Source organism: Schistocerca piceifrons, chromosome 7 (assembly GCF_021461385.2).
Source record: "Schistocerca piceifrons isolate TAMUIC-IGC-003096 chromosome 7, iqSchPice1.1, whole genome shotgun sequence".
NCBI lineage: Eukaryota > Metazoa > Arthropoda > Insecta > Orthoptera > Acrididae > Schistocerca > Schistocerca piceifrons.
In genome coordinates this window covers 154,468,689-154,490,351 of record NC_060144.1, presented here as the reverse complement: position 1 = coordinate 154,490,351, position 21,663 = coordinate 154,468,689, and the positions used below count along the sequence as shown (strand labels likewise).

The following is a 21,663-nucleotide window of genomic DNA, read 5'->3' as shown; positions in this document are numbered from 1 at the left end:
TCCTGCAAGTTTAAGCATGAAGTAGACAGCCAGCGGAAATATTAAAGATTCGCTGATGCTGACCAGAGAAGATCATGTCGAGGTAGGTGCAGTCGTTGATGGCTTCGTATCCCAGCTGCCCACCGTGCTTGTCCACCGCCTCTCGGAGTTCCTCCCGTAGATGCTGTTGGATGTCTTCATGCAGAGCCAACTCGTAAAGGGCGAACGACATGGTCGTGGCGCTGGTGTGGGTTCCATCCGTCATGAATGTCATCACCTGCGCCACTATGTCAATGTCTGTGAAGGCTGAAACAGAGTTCACAAACTTTTACTGGCAAAGCACAAAAAGCAGGAATTAGTAAATGTCTTTGAGAGATATTATTCACGCTGAAGCAGCGCATCAGTTTTCGAATCACGTAAATATCATACGCACTATTTGACGTAAATGTAAGTCCAGGCTGTTTAGAATTGTCTCAAAAGGCATTTTTGCTTATTTTTTATCAGTATGCTAAATGACATTTTTGTGGCTTTTCATTTTAGAACAGAATAAAAATAGAATGAATTTATTCATGATTAATAATTTAAATGCAGAAGGAGATTTTCACTCTGCAGCGGAGTGTGCGCTAATATGAAACTTCCTGGCAGATTGGTTCAAATGGCTCTGAGCACTATGGGACTTAACTTCTGAGGTCATCAGTCCCCTAGAACTTAGCACTACTTAAACCTAACTAACCTAAGGACATCACACACATCCATGCCCGAGGCAGGATTCGAACCTGCGACTGTAGCGGTTGCGCGGTTCCAGACTGTAGCGCTTAGAACCGCTCGGCCACCGCGGCCGGCCTTGGCAGATTAAAACTGTGTGCCGGTCCGAAACTCGAACTCGGGACCTTTGCCTTTCGCGGACAAGTGCTCTACCATCTGAGCTACCCATGCACGACTGTTATCGGTCTTGACGAGAAACACCCACACACAGATTGTTTACAAAAACTGATTTCACTTACAAGTATCTGTACTGCTTTTTATTCCCCGCTGCATTTCAGCCCCATGAGTCCACCTTCAGGAATAATTTACGTTTTTACATAATTTTCGTTGTTGCTGAGCAGTTTAGTCTAATGAAACCGAACACATTTCACATTTCTGTATGACACAATGTGCGCCCAGAATATCCCTACAATTAAGAAAAAAATACATCAGGGAATAAGATAGCACGTGTAAAGCACTCCCACATATCAGGATTCTACGTTAGAGAACGAGCAGTCGACACGAACCTCCGTGAATTCCCTAATCGTGGAGTAACGCGTGATTGCTACTGTATGTGAAAGAAGCAAAACCGGCAAGGTGGCACAGCATCTGAATTGAACCCTGGTCTTTTGCTCTTGCTGGACGCGACTTACATATCAGCGACCTGAGAAGAAGAAAATATTTCACTTTACGAAATTTTTAGGTTTTTTTCTGCAGGCTTCTTGCATCTACAAAATAGTAAACTGTAAACAGATCTCCCTAGAATTCTCAGGACAGCAGCTGACTCTCCCCAATGGAGACGAAATATACAAGGAACAAGGGATATATTTGATGTCTTACGCAATGTTAACCATGGGTGACAATTTACTTCGTCCCTATTTAGAAGAGATCCTGATTAATTCAAGGCAACGACCTTGCCGCAGTGGCTACTCCGGATCCCGTCAGATTACCGAAGTTAAGCGCTGTTGGGCGTGGCCGGCGCTTGGATGGGTGACCATTCGGGCCGCCATGCGCTGTTGCCATTTTTCGGGGTGCACTCAGCCCCGTGATGCCAATTGAGGAGCTGCTCGTCCGAATAGCAGCGGCTCCGGTCAAAGAAAACCATCATAACGACCAGGAGAGCAGTGTGCTGACCACACGCCCCTCCTATCTGCATCCTCCGCTGAGGATGAGACGGCAGTCGGATGGTCCCGATGAGCCACTTGTGACCTGAAGATGGAGTGCTGATTAATTCAAAGGATGAAGAAAGTGGACGAGATTCAGCACTGATAAAACAGGTCAAAACTGTAAAGTCGTATGGCACTGCTGGATGGAAAACACGAAAGGATTGGTTCAGTCGCGTAATGAGAAGGCACAATGGCACCTCTTCTTCGCGAAATGTGAGACGTGTGTGTTCAAGCGTATCTAATAAGTGTAGGTGACTATAATAAGTGTGTGTGTGTGTGTGTGTGTGTGTGTGTGTGTGTGTGTAGGGTGGTCTCAGGTTCGTGCTGGATGATGATAGAGAAGGGAGAAAGTGAAGTCCGATGCCGCCTCGGCACATACTGTACTCTTCTTCAGTAGCACCAAGTGGCCACCGAGCCTTCACGTCCTCATGTATCACAAGCAACAGTGCAGCATGTACTCACTTCATGAATTTCCTTGAGACAGAGAAGTTGCTGTCCATGCATCAGCACGGCTTTCGAAAGCATCGCTCCTGTGAAACGCAACTCGCCCTTTTTTCACATGATATCTTGCGAACCATGGCTGAAGAGTATCAAACGGATGCCATGTTCCTTGGCTTCCGGAAAGCGTTTGACTCGGTGCCCCACTGCAGACTCCTAACTAACGTACGAGCATATGGGATTGGTTCCCAAGTATGTGAGTGGCTCGAAGACTTCTTAAGTAATAGAACCCAGTACGTTGTCCTCAATGGTGAGTGTTCATCGGAGGTGAGGGTATCATTTGGAGTGCTCCAGGGAAGTGTGGTAGGTCCGCTGTTGTTTTCTATCTACATAAACTATCTTTTGGATAGGGTGGATAGCAATGTGCGGCTGTTTGCTGATGATTCTGTGGTGTACGGGAAGGTGTCGTCGTTGGGTGACAGTAGGAGGATACAAGATGACTTGGACAGGATTTGTGATTGGTGTAAAGAATGGTAGTTAACTCTAAATATAGATAAATGTAAATTATTGCAGATGAATAGGAAAAAGAATCCCGTAATGTTTGAATACTCCATTAGTAGTGTAGCGCTTGACACAATCACGTCAATTAAATACTTGGGCGTAACATTGCAGAGCGATATGAAGTGGGAAAAGCATGTAATGGCAGTAGTGGGGAAGGCGGATAGTCGTCTTCGGTTCATTGGTAGAATTTTGGGAAGATGTGGTTCATCTGTAAAGGAGACCGCTTATAAAACACTACTACGACCTATTCTGCTCGAGCGTTTGGGATCCCTATCAGGTCGGATTGAGGGAGGACATAGAAGCAATTCAGAGGCGGGCTGCTAGATTTGTTACTAGTAGGTTTGATCATCACGCGAGTGTTACGGAAATGCTTCAGAAACTCGGGTGGCAGTCTCTAGAGGAAAGGAGGCGTTCTTTTTGTGAATCGCTACTGAGGAAATTTAGGGAACCAGCATTTGAGGCTGACTGCAGTACAATTTTACTGCCGCCAACCTACACTTCGCGGAAAGACCACAAAGATAAGATAAGAGAGATTAGGGCTCCTACGGAGGCATATAGGCAGTCATTTTTCCATCGTTCTGTTTGGGAGTGGAACAGGGAGAGAAGATGCTAGTTGCGGTACGAGGCACCCTCCGCCGCGCACCGTATGGTGGATTGTGGAGTATGTATGTAGATGTAGATGTAGATCCTCCTATAGTCACACAACGACGAGAGTTTCCTGTACAATACAGCTTCCTGAGGAAACAGTCCCAGACAGCTGCTCACCCCATCCGTGATATCGTTTATGTCTTCAGAGAACAAGAACAGTCTTGTCAACAATTCCCTGGGGCTTGAGGAGATCTGTGTTTCGATGAACACTCGCAGTCCATCACAACGTACTGCGTTCTACTACTTGAAAAGTCTTCTACTCACAGAAGTGTAAACCTACTCCAAAAGCTCGAACCTTCGGCAACAATTTGGAGTGGGTCACCGCATTAAACGCTTTACGGAAATCTAGGCATATGGAATCCGCCTGTCGCCCTCCATTCGTGGTGCACAGGATATCATGCGAGAAAAAGGGGGAGGGGGAGCTGAGTTTCGCACGAGTGATACTTTCTAAATATCTGTTGATCTCTGGACAGAAGCTTTGTTTTCTCAAGGAAATTTGTTACGAGGGTCACTCCAAAAGAAATGCACACTATTTTTGTAAAAATGCAGTTTTCATTCTGCATGTGTGAAAGTCTTACAGCGTGTAGATACATCATTCCCGCTCGTTTTCAACCTGTTCCCGTGAGTGGCGCCGTCACAACATGTCTTCAAGATGGCTGCTACACTTGACGTTCGTCGGAAGCAACGTGCTGTCATAGAATTCCTGTGCTGTGAAAACGAGACAGTGGCAAACATCCACAAGAGATAGAAAAAGGTGTATGGAGATGCTGCTGTCGATCGCAGTACAGTCAGTCGGTGGGCAAGCAGGTTACGTGATGAAAGCGGGCACGGCAATTTTGAGGACTGTCTCGGAGCGGCAGGCCTCGTACTGCACATACTCCAGACAATGTGCAGAGAGTTAACGAATTGGTGACTGCTGACAGACGCATCACACTGAACGAATTGTCACGCTACGTTGGGATAGGGCCGGCCGCGGTGGTCTAGCGGATCTAGGCGCTCACTCCGGAACCGCGCGACTGCTACGGTCGCAGGTTCGTATCCTGCCTCTGGCATGGATGTGTGTGACGTCCTTAGGTTAGTTAGGTTTAAGTAGTTCTAAGTTCTAGGGGACTGATGACCACAGATGTTAAGTCCCATAGTGCTCAGAGCCATTTGAACCATCTGAGTTGGGATAGGGGAAGGAAGTTTTTGCAGAATACTGAAAGTGTTGGCGTTAAAAAAGGTTTGTGCCAGGGGGTTCCCAGAATGTTGACAGTTGCTCACAAAGAAACAAGAAAAACGGTATGCAGCGAACTTTTGGAACAATACGAGAATGGTGGAGATGAATTTCTTGGAAGAATTATGACAGGTGATGAAACATGGCTCCATCATTTTTCACCAGAGACGAAGAGGCAATCAATGGAGCGGCATCATGCAAATTCACTCAAGGAAAAAAATTCCAAACCACACCTGCTGCTGGAAAAATTATGGCTACGGTATTTTTCGATTCCGAGCGACTCTTGCTTGTGGACATCAAGCCAATTGGAACCACCATAAATTATGATCCATTTGTGACGACACTGAAGAAACTTCAAGCTCGACTGAGTCGTGTTCGACCACATCGGCAAAAGCAGGATGTTTTGCTGTTGGACGACAATGCACGGCCACATGTCAGTCAAAAAACCATGGAAGCGATCTCGAAACTCGGATGGACAACACTGAAACATCCGCTTTACAGTCCTGACCTGGCTCCATGTGACTATCATCTCTTTGGGAAACTGAAAGACTCTCTTCATGGAACAAGGTTTGAAGATGATGACTCCCTTGTGCACGCTGCCAAACAGTGGCTCCAACAGGCTGGTCGAGAATTTTACCGTGCGGGTATACAGACGGTAGTTCCAAGATGACGTAAGGCAGTTGAGAGGGATGGAAATTATGTGGAGAAATTAAAATATTGTTCCTAAAGGATGTATCTACACACTATAAAACTTTCAAACATGTAGAATAAAACATGGATTAAAAAAAAATAGTGTGCATTTGTTTTGGAGTGACCCTCGCATATTGGAATTTAGACTATGCTCAAGCATTTTGCAGCAAACCGATATTAAGGATATTGGTCTGTCTTAATGCGATTCCAAGGGATGTAGAAAGCAGGAATGCAGAAATGCTCATACGTTTCACGTTCCATTTCCCGTGGCAAAATCGTGAGGCGTTTGCGACTGTATTACGGGTGTTACTTACTCGACTTATCGGCGAGCACCTGTCCCTCACTATCGAGGTAGCCCTTGGTCTTGAGGTCAACCAGCAGCTGCAGGTAGTCTCTGCGCTGCACGTTTCCACTTTCTCTCTGGGCGATTGTGTCCGTCACCAATTTGTGCACGAACTTATGGACCTCCACAGGCATCAACCTACGACATAAGCACGCCAGCATGTACTTCAAAGGGCGTCGGAAACAACATCTTAACTACTGCATCATATCGTTTCACACCTACAGTATATTTTTACATCTTACTTAGGAAATAAATAACAATTTTAATATGACAAATATCATGAAAATGATTTGAGTGTCTATAGTGACAGTGTGAATAAATAATGCTGACTATGATCTAATACAGTTTATACTAGCAGTACTTCTACTCCTGCTGCTGCTGGAACTCATTATAACAATAATAATAATAATGGAGACAGATATAAAAAGAATTTATAGGTGTGCAAAATAAACATAGCGAGTTCTGGGAAAATGAAATTTTGAGAGACTACACCGACTGAGAATAATGGGAAATAAAGAATATCTGGTTGGAAAGAAGGATACACACGAGGAACGAGTGTGTACAAGTACAATAGTAATCATTGATGAAGTCTTCTCGGGTTAACAGTCGAGACAAGAAAAACTTTCTTCGAGAATGGCTATTCTGAGAAGCAGAGAAGATGCGCTTTGCAATATAGCAAGAAGAAGAAGAAGAAGAAGAAGAAGAAGAAGAGAAGACGTAGGTGAAGAAGACATTATGCGCTTAGCGTTCCTTCCGTATGCTGGACCGCCCACGGCAGAGATTGCTAGGATATTAGAAAAGAGCAACGTTAGAACCATGTTTTGCTCATCGCCAAAATCAACAATATGCTGGGCTCGGTGAAGAGTAAACTAAGAGTACAGACACATGTAGTCTACAGCATCAGCTGCGAGTGTGACGAGCAGTACATCGGCCAAAAGGAGCGATGTATGCCGCAGCGCTGCTCCGAACACGTAAGGAGCATTCGCCTAGACTGGAGCAAACAGAGAAATCTGCAGTGGCGGAACACAGCCTCAACGAAAACCGCCAGATTTCGAACAAATAAAGCTGTTGTGCAGGGCGACGGGTTCTGGGATTCTATTTAAAGAGGCCGTAGAGATATGAGTCCATGATAACATTGTCAATCGAGATACCGGTTTCCAGCTAGCACCGCATGAGTTGCAGCGATAACAAAATACAAGAACTCTCCGAAGCGAAACCGGCGAAGGCAGCGGATGGAATGGACAGGACCCACCGAGTGTAGAAGTATGAAACTGGAATTTGGTTGCGATCATTGCACGTCTGTTGTTTAAAACTGATAAACAATATTTTATTCAAAATAAACCCCATTGCTATTTATATATTTCTCTCACCTTTCCGGCAGGCTGTGAATGCCATGCCAAAAAACAAGTTCTGAATGTGACGCAGAAAGCCGTTTCTCTTCCGTTGGAAGCTATGGGAAAGGTGCAGAAGATAGGAAAATGGGTACTGCGTGAACTGAATGAAAGACAGTAAGCAAATCCAAATGCTGCTCGCCAAATACGAAAGAAAGTCGTTTCTCCATCGAATAGTGACAGATGACGAAAAATGGATATACGCGTATTTTGAGAATCTTGATGTTGTTGTTGTCTTCAGCCCAGAGACAGGTTTGATGCAGCTCTCCATGCTACTCTATCCTGTGCAACCTTCTTCATCTCGCAGTACCTACTGCAACCTGCATCCTTCTGAATATGCTTAGTGTATTCGTCCCTTGGTTTCCCTCTACGATTTTTACCCTCCACGCTGCCCTCCAATACTAAATTGGTGATCCTTTGATGCCTCAGAACATGTACTATCAACCGATCCCTTCTTCTAGTCAAGTTGTGCCACAAATTTCTCTTCTCCCCAATTCTATTCAATACCTCCTCATTAGTTATGTGATCTACCCATCTAATCTTCAGCATTCTTCTGTAGCACCACATTTCGAAAGGTTCTATTCTCTTCTTGTCCAAACTATTTATCGTCCATGTTTCACTTCCATACTCGATGTTAACAAATTTGTCTTCTTCAGAAACGCTTAGCTTGCCATTGCCACTCTACATTCTTCTACTTTAAGTGTCTCATTTATTAATATAATTCCCTCAGTATCACCCGATTTAATGCGCCTACATTCCATTATCCTCGTTTAGCTTTTTGTTGATGTTCATCTTATACCCTCCTTTCAACACACTGTTCATTCTGTTCAAGTGCTCTTCCAAGAATCTTAAGCGTCGTAAATCGTGGGTGAGTTCAGGCAAACCATTGACATACAATGCAAAACCAAAGAAAGACAGTGTTCTGTGCCTGGTGCGATAATAAAGGTGTCATCTATTATGAGCTGCTAAAACCTGGTGAAAATGTTAACACTGATCGCTACCAACAGCAAATGATCGATTTGAATCGAGCATTACGTGAAAAACGGCCGGAATGTGGAAGAAGGCAACACAAGGTCATATTGCTCCAAGGTAACGCTCCATCACAAACAGCACAACGGGTCAGGGAAACGATCGCGGCGTTCAGTTGGGAAATACTAGGGCGTGCGGCTTATTCCCCAGACTTGGCTCCGTCCGATTATCACCTGTTTCTATCGCTGGGGCACGCTCTCGCTGAACAAGGCTGCAGTTCGAGTTAAAATGTACAAAAATGTCTCGCTGACTGGTTCACTTCAAAAAGAAGGAACTGGTTACCTGAAGTCGTTGAAACTTTCCAAATCTTAGGTGCAAGGAGTATATAGAGGGCCTTTACAAGGGCGATGTACTTGAGGGCAATATTATGGAAATGGAAGAGGATGTAGATGAAGATAAAATGGGAGATACGATTCTGCGGGAAGAGTTTGACAGAGCTCTTAAAGACCTGAGTCGAAACAAGGCCCCGGGAGTAGACAGCATTCCATTAGAAATACTGACGGCCTTGGGAGAGCCATTCCTGACAAAACTCTACCATCTGGTGAGCAAGATGTATGAGACAGGCGAAATACCTTTAGACTTCAAGAAGAATATAATAATTCCAATCCCAAAGAAAGCAGGTGCTGACAGATGTGAAAATTACCGAACAATCAGTTTAATAATTCACGGATGCAAAATACTAACGCGAATTCTTTACAGACGAATGGAAAAACTGGTAGAAGCCGAACTCGGGGAAGATCAGTTTCGATTCCGTAGAAATATTGGAACACGTGAGGCAATACTGACCATACGACTTATCTTAGAAGCTAGATTAAGGGAAGGCAAACCTACGTTTCTAGCATCTGTAGACTTAGAGAGAGCTTTTGACAATGTTGACTGGAATACTCTCTTTCAAATTCTGTAGCTGGCAGGGGTAAAATACAGGGAGCAAAATGCTATTTACAGTTTGTACAGAAACCAGATGGCAGTTATAAGAGTCGAGGGACATGAAAGGGAAGCAGTGGTTTGGAAGGGAGTGAGACAGGGCTGTAGCCTCTCCCCGATGTTATTCAATCCGTATATTGAGCAAGCAGTGAAGGAAACAAAAGAAAAATTCGGAGTGGGCGTTAAAATCCATGGAGAAGAAATAAAAACTTTGAGGTTCGCCGATGACATTGTAATTCTGTCAGAGACAGCAAAGGACTTGGAAGACCAGTTGAACGGAATGGACAGTGGCTTGAAAGGAGGATATAAGATAAACATCAATAAAAGCAAAACGAGGATTATGGAATGTAGTCGAATTAAGTTGTATGATGCTGAGGGGATTAGATTAAGAAATGAGACACTTAAAGTAGTAAAGGAAGTTTGCTATTTGGGGAGAAAAGTAACTGATGATGGTCGAAGTAGAGAGGATATAAAATGTAGACTGGCAATGGCAAGGAAAGCGTTTATGAAGAAGAGAAATTTGTTAACATCGAGTCTAGTTTTAAGTGTCAAGAAGTCGTTTCTGGAAGTATTTGTATGGAGTATAGCCACGTATGGAAGTGAAACATAGACGAAAAATAGTTTGGACAAGAAGAGAATAGTAGCTTTCGAAATGTGGTGCTACAGAAGAGTGCTGAAGATTAGATGGGTAGATCACATAACTAATGAGGAGGTATTGAACAGAATATGGGAGAAGAGGAGTTTGTGGCACAACTTGACAAGAAGAAGAGACCGGTTGGTAGGGCATGTTCTGAGGCATCAAGGGATCACAAATTTAGCATTGGAGGGCAGCGTGGAGGGTAAAAATCGTAGAAGGAGACCAAGAGATGAATACAGTATGCAGATTCAGAAGGATGTAGGTTGCAGTAAGTACTGGCAGATGAAGAAGCTTGCACAGGATAGATTAGCATGGAGAGCTGCATCAAACCAGTCTCAGGACTGAAGACCACAACAACAACAACAACATTATGTTCGAGTATAATGACTTTTCTGGAGACTAGAAATCTACTCTGTAGGAATCAGCATGGGTTTCGAAAAAGACGATCGTGTGAAACCCAGCTCGCGCTATTCGTCCACGAGACTCAGAGGGCCATAGACACTGGTTCCCAGGTAGATGCCGTGTTCCTTGACTTCCGCAAGGCGTTCGATACAGTTCCCCACAGTCGTTTAACGAACAAAGTAAGAGCATATGGACTATCAGACCAATTGTGTGATTGGATTGAAGAGTTCCTAGATAACAGAACGCAGCATGTCATTCTCAATGGAGAGAAGTCTTCCGAAGTAAGAGTGATTTCAGGTGTGCCGCAGGGGACCGTTGCTATTCACAATATACGTAAATGACCTTGTGGATAACATCGGAAGTTCACTGAAGCTTTTTGCGGATGATGCTGTGGTATATCGAGAGGTGATAACAATGGAAAATTGTACTGAAATGCAGGAGGATCTGCAACGAATTGAGGCATGGTGCAGGAAATGGCAATTGAATCTCAATGTAGACAAGTGTAATGTGCTGCGAAGTAGGCATTAACAGTGATTTAAAATGGAATGATCATATAAAGTTGATCGTCGGTAAAGCAGATGCCAGACTGAGATTCATTGGATAATCCTAAGCAAATGCAATCCGAAAACAAAGGAAGTAGGTTACAGTACACTTGTTCGGCCACTGCTTGAATATTGCTCACCAGTGTGGGATCCGTACCTGGGTTGATAGAAGAGCTAGAGAAGATCCAACGGAGAGCAGCGCGCTTCGTTACAGGATCATTTAGTAATCGCGAAAGCGTTACGGAGATGATAGATAAACTCCAAGAGTTTGCAGGAGAGATGCTCAGTAGCTCGGTACGGACGTTTGTTGAAGTTTCGAGAACATACCTTCACCGAGGAGTCAAGCAGTATATTGCTCCCTCCTACGTATATCTCGCGAAGAGACCATGAGGATAAAATCAGAGAGATTAGAGCCCACACAGAGGCATATCGACAATCTTTCTTTCCACGAACAATACGGGACTGGAATAGAAGGGAGAACCGATAGAGGTACTCAAAGTACCCTCTGCCATACACCGTAGGTGGTTTGCGGAATATGGATGTAGATGTAGATGTAGATGAAGTATCCGTTAGTCTGGGTTCCTAGAGCTCCCTCTGGGCATCCCCCGTCCTGTCATACGGATGGACCTCTTTTGTGGCCCCAAGAAGGATGCTGAATCTATCCTTCTCTGACACCTGTTTCCTTCAGTCCTTCACGATTATTCTAATTCAGTAAGCATCTAGACGGATGAGTCGAAAGTCAACGACAGGGTGGGTTAAGTTTTCCACATGCAAGGGGATACGAGAAGCACTATCTGCCAAGTGGACACTCCAGAGTTGGTTGCCATCTCTCAGGCTTTGCGGTACGCCCAGGCCAAGACGATCTTTCTGATCTGTAGCGATTCCATAATTTGGTTAAAAGGCATAACTCTGTGCTATCCAGGACCTACTGGCTGACCTCTAGAGCTCTGGAAAGACAGTGACCTTCATCTGGTCACCGAGCCAGATAGGCATTCCAGGGAAAGAACTCGCCGACCGTCTAGCTAAAGACACAGCCACACGAGACTTACCCACGAGTTTATTTTGCCTCAGGAGGATCCTCTTCACTGCAGCTGCAGTAGTCTACCGACGACAGCGCGTCTTCTCATTGAGTGCGCCTTGCTGGCCGATCTGCGGCACAGTCGCAGATTGCCAACCTCGCAACCTGGGATGCATACGGATGACGTGACAGCCACTTCCAAAGTGTTGCATTTCAAGAGGGAGAGCGGATTTTATTCTGACTTTTAATACTCTTCCACTTCCAATGTTAGGGGTGGTCGTGGGGACGAGAGCCTCCCACTGTGACGGGTACCCACCGAGAAACCGCAGGTTATTTTCTTCCACTCTCGGATTGTTGTGTCTTTAGACTCTCCTGTGCAAATTAATGCCTGGGTTATCTCTGTTTTCTTTTACCTGTCGTGTTACAGCTACTTTCACATTTTTTAAACTTTGATTTGCTTATATAGTTTGAGCAACCAGGTCTACATTTTTTTCGCTTTTTACCTTTTTACATGTGACATGTTACAAAAGTACATGGTGCTCTCCAGACAGGAAAACAGTAAATCAGATTGACCATGTTATGACAGATCAACGTTTCACTTCATTTATAAGAGATGTCAGAACGTATAGAGGAGCTGAAATTGGCTCGGATCATTTCCTCGTTGAAGGAAAGATGAAAATCAAGATGGTTTGGAATCAACAACCAAAAGCCACACCAAAACCTAATTTAGACATCGAACGACTGAAGGAACTGTCTGTTAAAGAAACCTATGTGATTGAAATAAATAACCGATTTACAGCATTGCAAGAACCTGAGGAGGAAAATAGTGTCGAGAAGGCTTGGGAAAGAATAAAGACTGTAGTAACAGATGTAGCAGAAAAAACACTGGGCAAGAAAAAGAAAACGAAGAAACAGAAATGGTTCAACGAAAAGTGTCAGAGAGCAGCAGAAAGGAGGAAAGAAGCCAGGATGCTATGGCTGCATAATAAAGAGAGTGAGGACAGGAGGGAGAAGTTCAATGCGGTTAGAAGAGAAACAGCAAGAGTTCTGCGAACAGAGAACAGGAAATATCTAACTGGTGTCCTAGAATCTATAGAAGTGGAAAGCAGGAATAGAAACTCAAAGAAGTTGTTTCAGTATATAAAGGAAAGTAAGAGAGGTTATCAAAGTGAAAACCTATTTATAAAAGATAAAAATTAAAATATGCTAACGCAGCTGGAAAGTATCCTAGAAAGATGGAAAGAGTATTTCTCACAAATGTTAAATTGCACTGATTCGTACATAACCTTCAATTACGCAATGTCTGAGACAGTGACAGCATTAATAATGACGAATGTAGAATCACAGAACAGGTAGTGATCCACTCCATTCAAAAGTTCAAAAACAACAAAGCAGCAGGCGAGGACCAGGCATCAGCAGAGATGTTAGAAGAAGGTGGAAGCAAACTACACAAAGAAATTTATAACCTTATCACAATGATCTGGAAAACTGAAACGCTGCCTGAAGATTGGAAAACTGCAATAATTTGTCCCACACACAAGAAAGGAAACAGAATGGAATGTGGAAATTACAGAGGATTCAGTTTGCTGAACGTAACATACAAATTCCTGTCAATGACCATTCTGGAAAAACTTAAAACTTATGCGGGAAACATTATTCAGGATTACCAGGCTGGATTTCGAACAAATCGCTCCACAACTGATAATTTGTTTACTATACGACACATCTTTGAGAAATACTGGGAATTTAACAAAAACATCCACTGTCTCTTCATTGACTTACAGTGAGTCTACGACAGTATCCACAGAAGTAGCCTCTACAACACCTTACGAGAATTTAGTATACCCAGTAAAATCATTAGGATGATACAACTGTGCATGGATGGCTCCCAGGCAGCAGTGAAGTTCCGAGGATCCATATCCCCCACCTTTCCAATTAAAACAGGCTTACGACAGGGAGACGCTCTTTCATGTGTCGTCTTCAACCATGCATTAGAGAAAGTGGTTCGGGAGAGTAATTTACATCTATACAATGGTCTCCGATTCGAACACAGTGAAGTAAAACTCCTGGCTTATGCAGATGATATAGTGTTGCTGAGTGAAACTCAAGAAGAACTGAAAGACATATACAGACAGATATCTCAGGCAGAGGGCCAGCAAAATCGGGTTTTTGATTAACCAAGAGAAAACCTAATATATGGAAATAGGTCGAGTCATAAACCCAAATCCTTACTTTGAAATTGATCAACATTCTAAATTCAGAAAAGTTCTCCAGTTTAAATACCTTGGATCACGTTTCAAAAGTAAAAATATCATAACAATGGATATAAATGAAAGAATAGCCTCAGGGTCGAGATGTCTGTACTCACTAATCAACCCACTCAAATGTAAAGCTTTGTCAATCATCACAAAGATGAAGACATACAACACTATTACCTGCCTCATAGTACTGTACGGTTTAGAAAGCTGGACGCTTACAAAGAATGAAAGAGAAAAACTGAATGTTTTTGAAAGAAAAGTAATGAGAAAAATCTGGGGACCTGTGTTGGAGAATGACATATCGAGAATTCGAAAGAACAATGAAATTTATCAGTTGATACCCACTACCATCCAGAAATTAAAAAGCAGGAGACTGCAATGGGCTGGACATGTGACCAGAATGGAAAATAACAGAATCACCAAGACAGCATTTGAAGGAACTCTCCAGTCAACAAGACCATTAGGCCGACCTCGTACAAGGTGGAAAAATGACATAGAGAATGACCTCGCAGCATTAGGAATTTCCGCAGGGTGGAGAGAGGCTGCGAGGGATAGAAGGCGGTGGGAGCAGATCGTTGATGCAGCGCGTGGTCTACAGGGCCTGTGATCACTGAGAAGAGAGAGAGAGAGATATGTTTCGCTCATGATAAGGAGGGACTGATGACACAGACGTTTAGTCCCTTTAAACATATAATCATCATCATCATCATTATCATCATCATTCACCTCATCTGCAAGTTGATATACTGAATTGATTCCTTCTGGGTGGGCACCATGCCCACATTAAATTTAAAGAGCTACATCGTTTCTACCAGGCTATAATTTTAAATTGTTCTTATAACATGTCTATGCCAAAACGCAGGTGACACATATAGCACTCGCTGTTTTTGTTTTGCTGTAAAACAATCTTAGTCATTGTTATCCGTTTTACAGGATTCATTGACCGAAATGGTTAAAGCACGCGTTACCATCTTATTAAAAAAGGGAAAAAGAAACAGTGTATTGGATTCCTTAAGCATCAGTAATAATAAGGGACCAGATAAACAAGATAAATTTCAGGGTGTGGGTGCACAGTCCAGAGTCGACAGAAACGCGTAACTCGTGATTTCGCAGCATAAAACTGATAGCCGTGATTCAGGGCCCGATCATGGACTCTCCAGGCAGCCCCCTGAAGTTGGCGCTAAGCGGTTCGCATTGATGCAGAAACATAGTAGAGGCAAAAGTCGTCCACTTACAGTGACGGAGAGCCTGTGTGGCCCACTGCACTTGCGATACCATTGATGGCGATAGCAAAGTGCATTAGATGAGCTGGAGTCTGGCATGAATGGCATTAGATGCGACGAGATGGAAGCAGATGGGTATCTTGCATACTAAATTGAAATATTTAAGCAACTACAGTGGACAACGTCATGTCGAGGTCATTACGGGCGACGGCCAAGTATACTTGGAGAAGAACTGGAAAACAAGGTTCTATTCCCGAATGAGACTTTCACTCTGCAGCGGAGTGTGCGCTGATATGAAACTTCCTGGCAGACAAAACTGTGTGCCCGACTGAGACTCGAACTCGGGACCTTTGCCTTTCGCGGGCAAGTGCTCTACCGTCTGAGCTACCGAAGCACAACTCACGGCCGGTACTCACAGCTTTACTTCTGCCAGTACCTCGTCTCCTGCCTTCCAAACTTTACAGAAGCTCTCCTGCGAACCTTGCAGAACTAGCACTCCTGAAAGAAAGGATACTGCGGAGACACGGCTTAGCCACAGCCTGGGGGATGTTAGCAGAATTAGATTTTCACTCTGCAGCGGATTGTGTGCTGATATGAAACTTCCTGACAGATTAAAACTGTGTGCCCGGCCGAGACTCGAACTCACAGGAGAGCTTCTGTGAAGTTTGGAAGGTAGGAGACGAGATACTGGCTGAAGTAAGGCTGTGAGGACCGGGCACGAGTCGTGCTTCGGTAGCTCAGATGGTAGAGCACTTGCCCGCGAAAGGCAAAGGTCCCGAGTTCGAGTCACAGTTTTAATCTGCCAGGAAGTTTCAAGGGTCTATTGTCAGATTAAGAAATAGCAAGTCATCCATTTGAGTCTATTTAGGAAAATAACAGAACGCCTTATTCAGAATGCCCAGAGACTGATCTGAGGCAGTTTCTCCCGCATAAATGTTATTCTCCCTCATAAATGCTATGTTCCATCTCAGGGAGTAAATCCACATTTCATGCCGACAAGACACACCACCAGTGAGCGTCAATAGAAACGAATAATCTTCTTGACCAGTCAGACCAAATACCACACAGCATTTTGGAAATAATGTCTGTAGATATGTATGAGCGCTCAAGATGCTTCTCGAAGAAGCTTCAGTAATGATAACAGTACCTTAGACGGAGAAGCGTAGCCAATTTCGGTGACGTAGCCATGATAAAGATCGTCAAAATGGTCATGAAGGTTGGCTCAAGAAGCTTCTGAAACATTTTTAGTAAAGGCGAGTGCTCGTCCTCAAGGGCGCGTCCTCTGACGCCCAGCGCACACGACGAAACCACGTCGGCCGTGTACCGCATGCATAGACGCCACGCCTCCAACCCGTCTGAAATAATAATATTAATAAAGCATAAGTACTAAATTAGATACAACACAAAAGTCAAGTCGCTGTAGAACACAAAACACCAAGTGGAATTAATTATTTCAATTTTAGAATCTCTAATAAAGACAAAAAACACAGTTGTGAAATTCACAGAAAGCCAAGAACTGTGAACTAGATATTAAAAGACCCCTTGCCAAACGGCCGTAAAAGTTTCTCGGTTTAGCCACGACACCATAGAAATTAGTGTAGGTGACATTCAGTATAAGTGCTCAGGCTTACCACCCGAGACTACGCTACTTACGTTAACCCCTTCCTGAGTTATCTCAAGGGGGGTAGGACGTCAAACGCGCCGACTTGGAGCAGGAGAGACACCACACGACATTTTAATTTCCAATGTCTATACTTTTACAAATAAATTCATAAAACTTTGTCAACACGACCAGGAAGGATTCAGGATTCAAACTCATAGCAATGTAAGTTCAAAAGTACAACAAAATAAATTTTTTTTACGTGTGAAATTACATCATTTTTTGACTTACTATTGGCTGCATTTGTTGCTATAGGTACACTTTTCTTCACAAGTAAGAGAGATTCTTCGATGAATTTTGCACAGCATACAAACCATACTTACAGGTGTATGAAACGCTAGAATTTATTTAATTAATGAAAAAATGAATGAGCTGTTACATTTTAAACTTCATGCTTAGAAAAAACTCAAATTTAATGGTTAATTATCTCAATTTTTAGCACAGTTTTTAATAGATTAGGGAAATTCTAGAGTTCCATACACCTGTAAGTATGGTTTGTATGCTGTGCAAAATTCATCGAAGAATCTCCCTTACTTATGAAGAAAAGTGTACCTATAGCAACAAATGCAGCCAATAGTAAGTGAAAAAATGATGAGATTTCACATGTAAAAAAATATTTATCATTATTTGATTAATGAAAAAATGAATGAGCTGTTACATTTTAAACTGTATGTTTAGAAAAAACTCAAATTTAATGGTCAATTATCTCAATTTTTAGCACAGTTTTTAATAGATTAGGGAAATTCTAGAGTTCCATGCACCTGTAAGTATGGTTTGTATGCTGTGCAAAATTCATCGAAGAATCTCCCTTACTTATGAAGAAAAGTGTACCTATAGCAACGAATGCAGCCAATAGTAAGTGAAAAAATGATGACATTTCACATGTAAAAAAATATATTTTGTTATAGTTTTGAACTTCCACTGCTATGAACCTGTATCCTGAACCCTTCCTGGTCATGCTGACAAAGTTTTATGAATTCATTTATAAAAGTATAGACAGTTGAAATTAAAATGTCCCGTGGTGCCTCTCCTGCTCCAAGTCGGCCAGTTTGACGTCCTACCCCTCTTAATGATTCGGCATGTAAGATTTCCTCCTACCTGTTTTCTTACAAGCTCTTGTAGATGAAGTCTCTCTAAGCAGCTATTTTTAGCGCATTGGATACATTAGAAGGTGCAAACAGGTGGCTTGCGATTATAAGTGGTTGTGCGGGTAGCTAATTTACTTGAAATAAGTCCGGGGATGCCATTACGAAGCATTTATTAGCGAACGTCGTAAAACAGTTATAGTGAAACAGTCTGAAACAATTCGTCTCAGAAAGTTAATGAAATTCGAGAGCTTGGTAAAACCGACTATTACAGGAGAACACGCTTTGAGTACGTCTTATCGTCGTCTGAATAGATTGGTGCACAGTCGAAATCTCCTGCATACTTCGTAAAACTTCGCAGCTATTCGTACATCGTCGTGTCTTAACAGTATTCATTTGTCTACTAATTAAACTGGATTACTGCATAGTGGTACTGTCGAATTAAAGATACGATGACTCTTAGGCTCCTCGTGGTATTTGCCATGACAAAGGTAAACGGGTAACTAATATTTAATAGCCGGCCGCGGTGGTCTAGCGGTTCTAGGCGCTCAGTCGGGAACCGCGCGACTGCTACGGTCGCAGGTTCGAATCCTGCCTCGGGCATGGATGTGGGTGATGTTCTTAGGTTAGTTAGGTTTAAGTAGTTCTAAGTTCTAGGGGACTGATGGCCACAGATGTTAAGTCCCATAGTGGTCAGAGCCATTTGAACCATTAATTTTTAATAAACAAAATGTTGAGTTTCGCACTGGAACGCCTGTGGTTTCCCTACGTATCGGCCGTCAAACAAAATTTTCCTCGTAGCCCGCGTACCTTTGCCCATTCCAGTGGCTCGCTACTGTGCCGTACGATTTATTCGTCTCCAGTGCCTCCGTGAGAACCAGCTTTTAATTCGGTGCTAACGTACTCTGCACCACTGCGTTTTTCTTTTGGTCATCAGTCTACTGACTGGTTTGATGCGGCCCGCCACGAATTCCTTTCCTGTGCTAACCTCTTCATCTCAGAGTAGCACGTGCAACCTACGTCCTCAATTATTTGCTTGACGTATTCCAATCTCTGTCTTCCTCTACAGTTTTTGTCCTCTACAGCTCCCTCTAGTACCATGGAAGTCATTCCCTCATGTATTAGCAGATGTCCTATCATCCTGTCCTTTCTCCTTATCAGTGTTTTCCACATATTCGTTTCCTCTCCGATTCTGCGTAGAACCTCCTCATTCCTTACCTTATCAGTCCACCTAATTTTCAACATTCGTCTATAGCACCACATCTCAAATGCTTCAATTCTCTTCTGTTCCGGTTTTCCCACAGTCCATGTTTCACTACCATACAATGCTGTACTCCAGACGTACATCCTCAGCAATTTCTTCCTCAAATTAAGGCCGGTATTTGATATTAGTAGACTTCTCTTGGCCAGAAATGCCTTTTTTGCCATAGCGAGTCTGCTTTTGATGTCCTCCTTGCTCCGTCCGTCATTGGTTATTTTACTGCCTAGGTAGCAGAATTCCTTAACTTCATTGACTTCGCGACCATCAATCCTGATGTTAAGCTTCTCGCTGTTCTCATTTCTACTACTTCTCATTACTTTCGTGTTCCTCCGATTTACTCTCAAACCATACTGTGTACTCATTAGACTGTTCATTCCGTTCAGCAGATCATTTAATTCTTCTTCACTTTCACTCAGGATAGCAATGTCATCAGCGAATCGTATCATTGATATCCTTTCACTTTGTATTTTAATTCCACTCCTGAACCTTTCTTTTATTTCCATCATTGCTTCCTCGATGTACAGATTGAAGAGTAGGGACGAAAGGCTACAGCCTTGTCTTACACCCTTCTTAATACGAGCACTTCGTTCTTGATCGTCCACTCTTATTATTCCCTCTTGGTTGTTGTACATATTGTGTATGACCCGTCTCTCCCTATAGCTTACCCCTACTTTTTTCAGAATCTCGAGCAGCTTGCACCATTTTATATTGTCGAACGCTTTTTTCAGGTCGACAAATCCTATGAAAGTGTCTTGATTTTTCTTTAGCCTTGCTTCCATTATTAGCCGTAACGTCAGAATTGCCTCTCTCGTCCCTTTACTTTTCCTAAAGCCACACTGATCGTCACCTAGCGCATTTTCAATTTTCTTTTCCATTCTTCTGTATATTATTCTTGTAAGCAGCTTCGATGCATGAGCTGTTAAGCTGATTGTGCGATAATTCTCGCACTTGTCAGCTCTTGCCGTCTTCGGAATTGTGTGGATGATGCTATTCCGAAAGTCAGATGGTATGACTCATATATTCTACACACCAACGTGAATAGTCGTTTTGTTGCCACTTCCCCCAATGATTTTAGAAATTCTGATGGAATGTTGTCTATTCCTTCTGCCTTATTTGACCGTAAGTCGTCCAAAGCTCTTTTAAATTCAGATTCTAATACTGGATCCCCTATCTCTTCTAAATCGACTCCTGTTTCTTCTTCTATTACATCAGACAAATCTTCACCCTCATAGAGGCTTTCAGTGTATTCTTTCCACCTATCTGCTCTCTTCTCTGCATTTAACAGTGGAATTCCCGTTGCACTCTTAATGTTACCACCGTTGCTTTTAATGTCACCAAAGGTTGTTTTGACTTTCCTGTATGCTGAGTCTGTCCTTCCGACAATCATATCTTTTTCGATGCCTTCACATTTTTCCTGCAGCCATTTCGTCTTAGCTTCCCTGCACTTCTTATTTATTTCATTCCTCAGCGACATGTATTTCTGTATTCCTGATTTTCCCGGAACATGTTTGTACTTCCTCCTTTCATCAATCAACTGAAGTACTTCTTCTGTTACCCATGGTTTCTTCGCAGCTACCTTCTTTGTACCTATGTTTTCCTTCCCAACTTCTGTGATGGCCCTTTTTAGAGATGTCCATTCCTCTTCAACTGTACTGCCTACTGCGCTATTCCTTATTGCTGTATCTATAGCGTTAGAGAACTTCAAACGTATCTCGTTATTCCTTAGTACTTCCGTATCCCACTTCTTTGCGTATTGATTCTTCCTGACTAATGTCTTGAACTTCAGCCTACTCTTCATCACTACTATATTGTGATCTGAGTCTATATCTGCTCCTGGGTGCGCCTTACAATCCAGTATCTGATTTCGGAATCTCTGTCTGACCATGATGTAATCTAATTGAAATCTTGCCGTATCTCCCGGCCTTTTCCAAGTATACCTCCTCCTCTTGTGATTCTTGAATAGGGCTTTCGCTATTACTAGCTGAAACTTGTTACAGAACTCAATTAGTCTTTCTCCTCTTTCATTCCTTGTCCCAAGCCCATATTCTTCTGAAACCTTTTCTTCTACTCCTTCCCCTACAACTGCATTCCAGTCGCCCATGACTATTAGATTTTCGTCCCCCTTTACATACTGTATTACCCTTTCAATATCCTCATACACTTTCTCTATCTGTTCATCTTCAGCTTGCGACGTCGGCATGTATACCTGAACTGTCGTTGTCGGTGTTGGTCTGCTGTCGATTCTGATTAGACCAACCCGGTCACTGAACAGTTCATAGTAACACACCCTCTGCCCTACCTTCCTATTCATAACGAATCCTGCATCTGTTAAACCATTTTCTGCTGCTGTTGATATTACCCGATACTCATCTGACGAGAAATCCTTGTCTTCCGTCCACTTCACTTCACTGACCCCCACTATATCTAGATTGAGCCTTTGCAGTTCCC

General features: G+C 43.1%; 1 protein-coding gene across 1 annotated transcript in view; it reads right to left on the bottom strand.

The window, feature by feature from the left end:
* Positions 1–21,663, bottom strand: part of LOC124804927 (cytochrome P450 6a2-like) — an 84,195-nt gene that overhangs the window by 20,413 nt on the left and 42,119 nt on the right. Inside the window, exons 5-7 of the mRNA XM_047265302.1 lie at positions 16,357–16,564; positions 5,757–5,923; positions 64–285 (exon numbers count right to left, since the gene is read on the bottom strand). Of these exons, the coding sequence (XP_047121258.1) occupies positions 64–285; positions 5,757–5,923; positions 16,357–16,564 (597 nt within the window). The remainder of the gene's footprint in view (positions 1–63; positions 286–5,756; positions 5,924–16,356; positions 16,565–21,663) is intronic.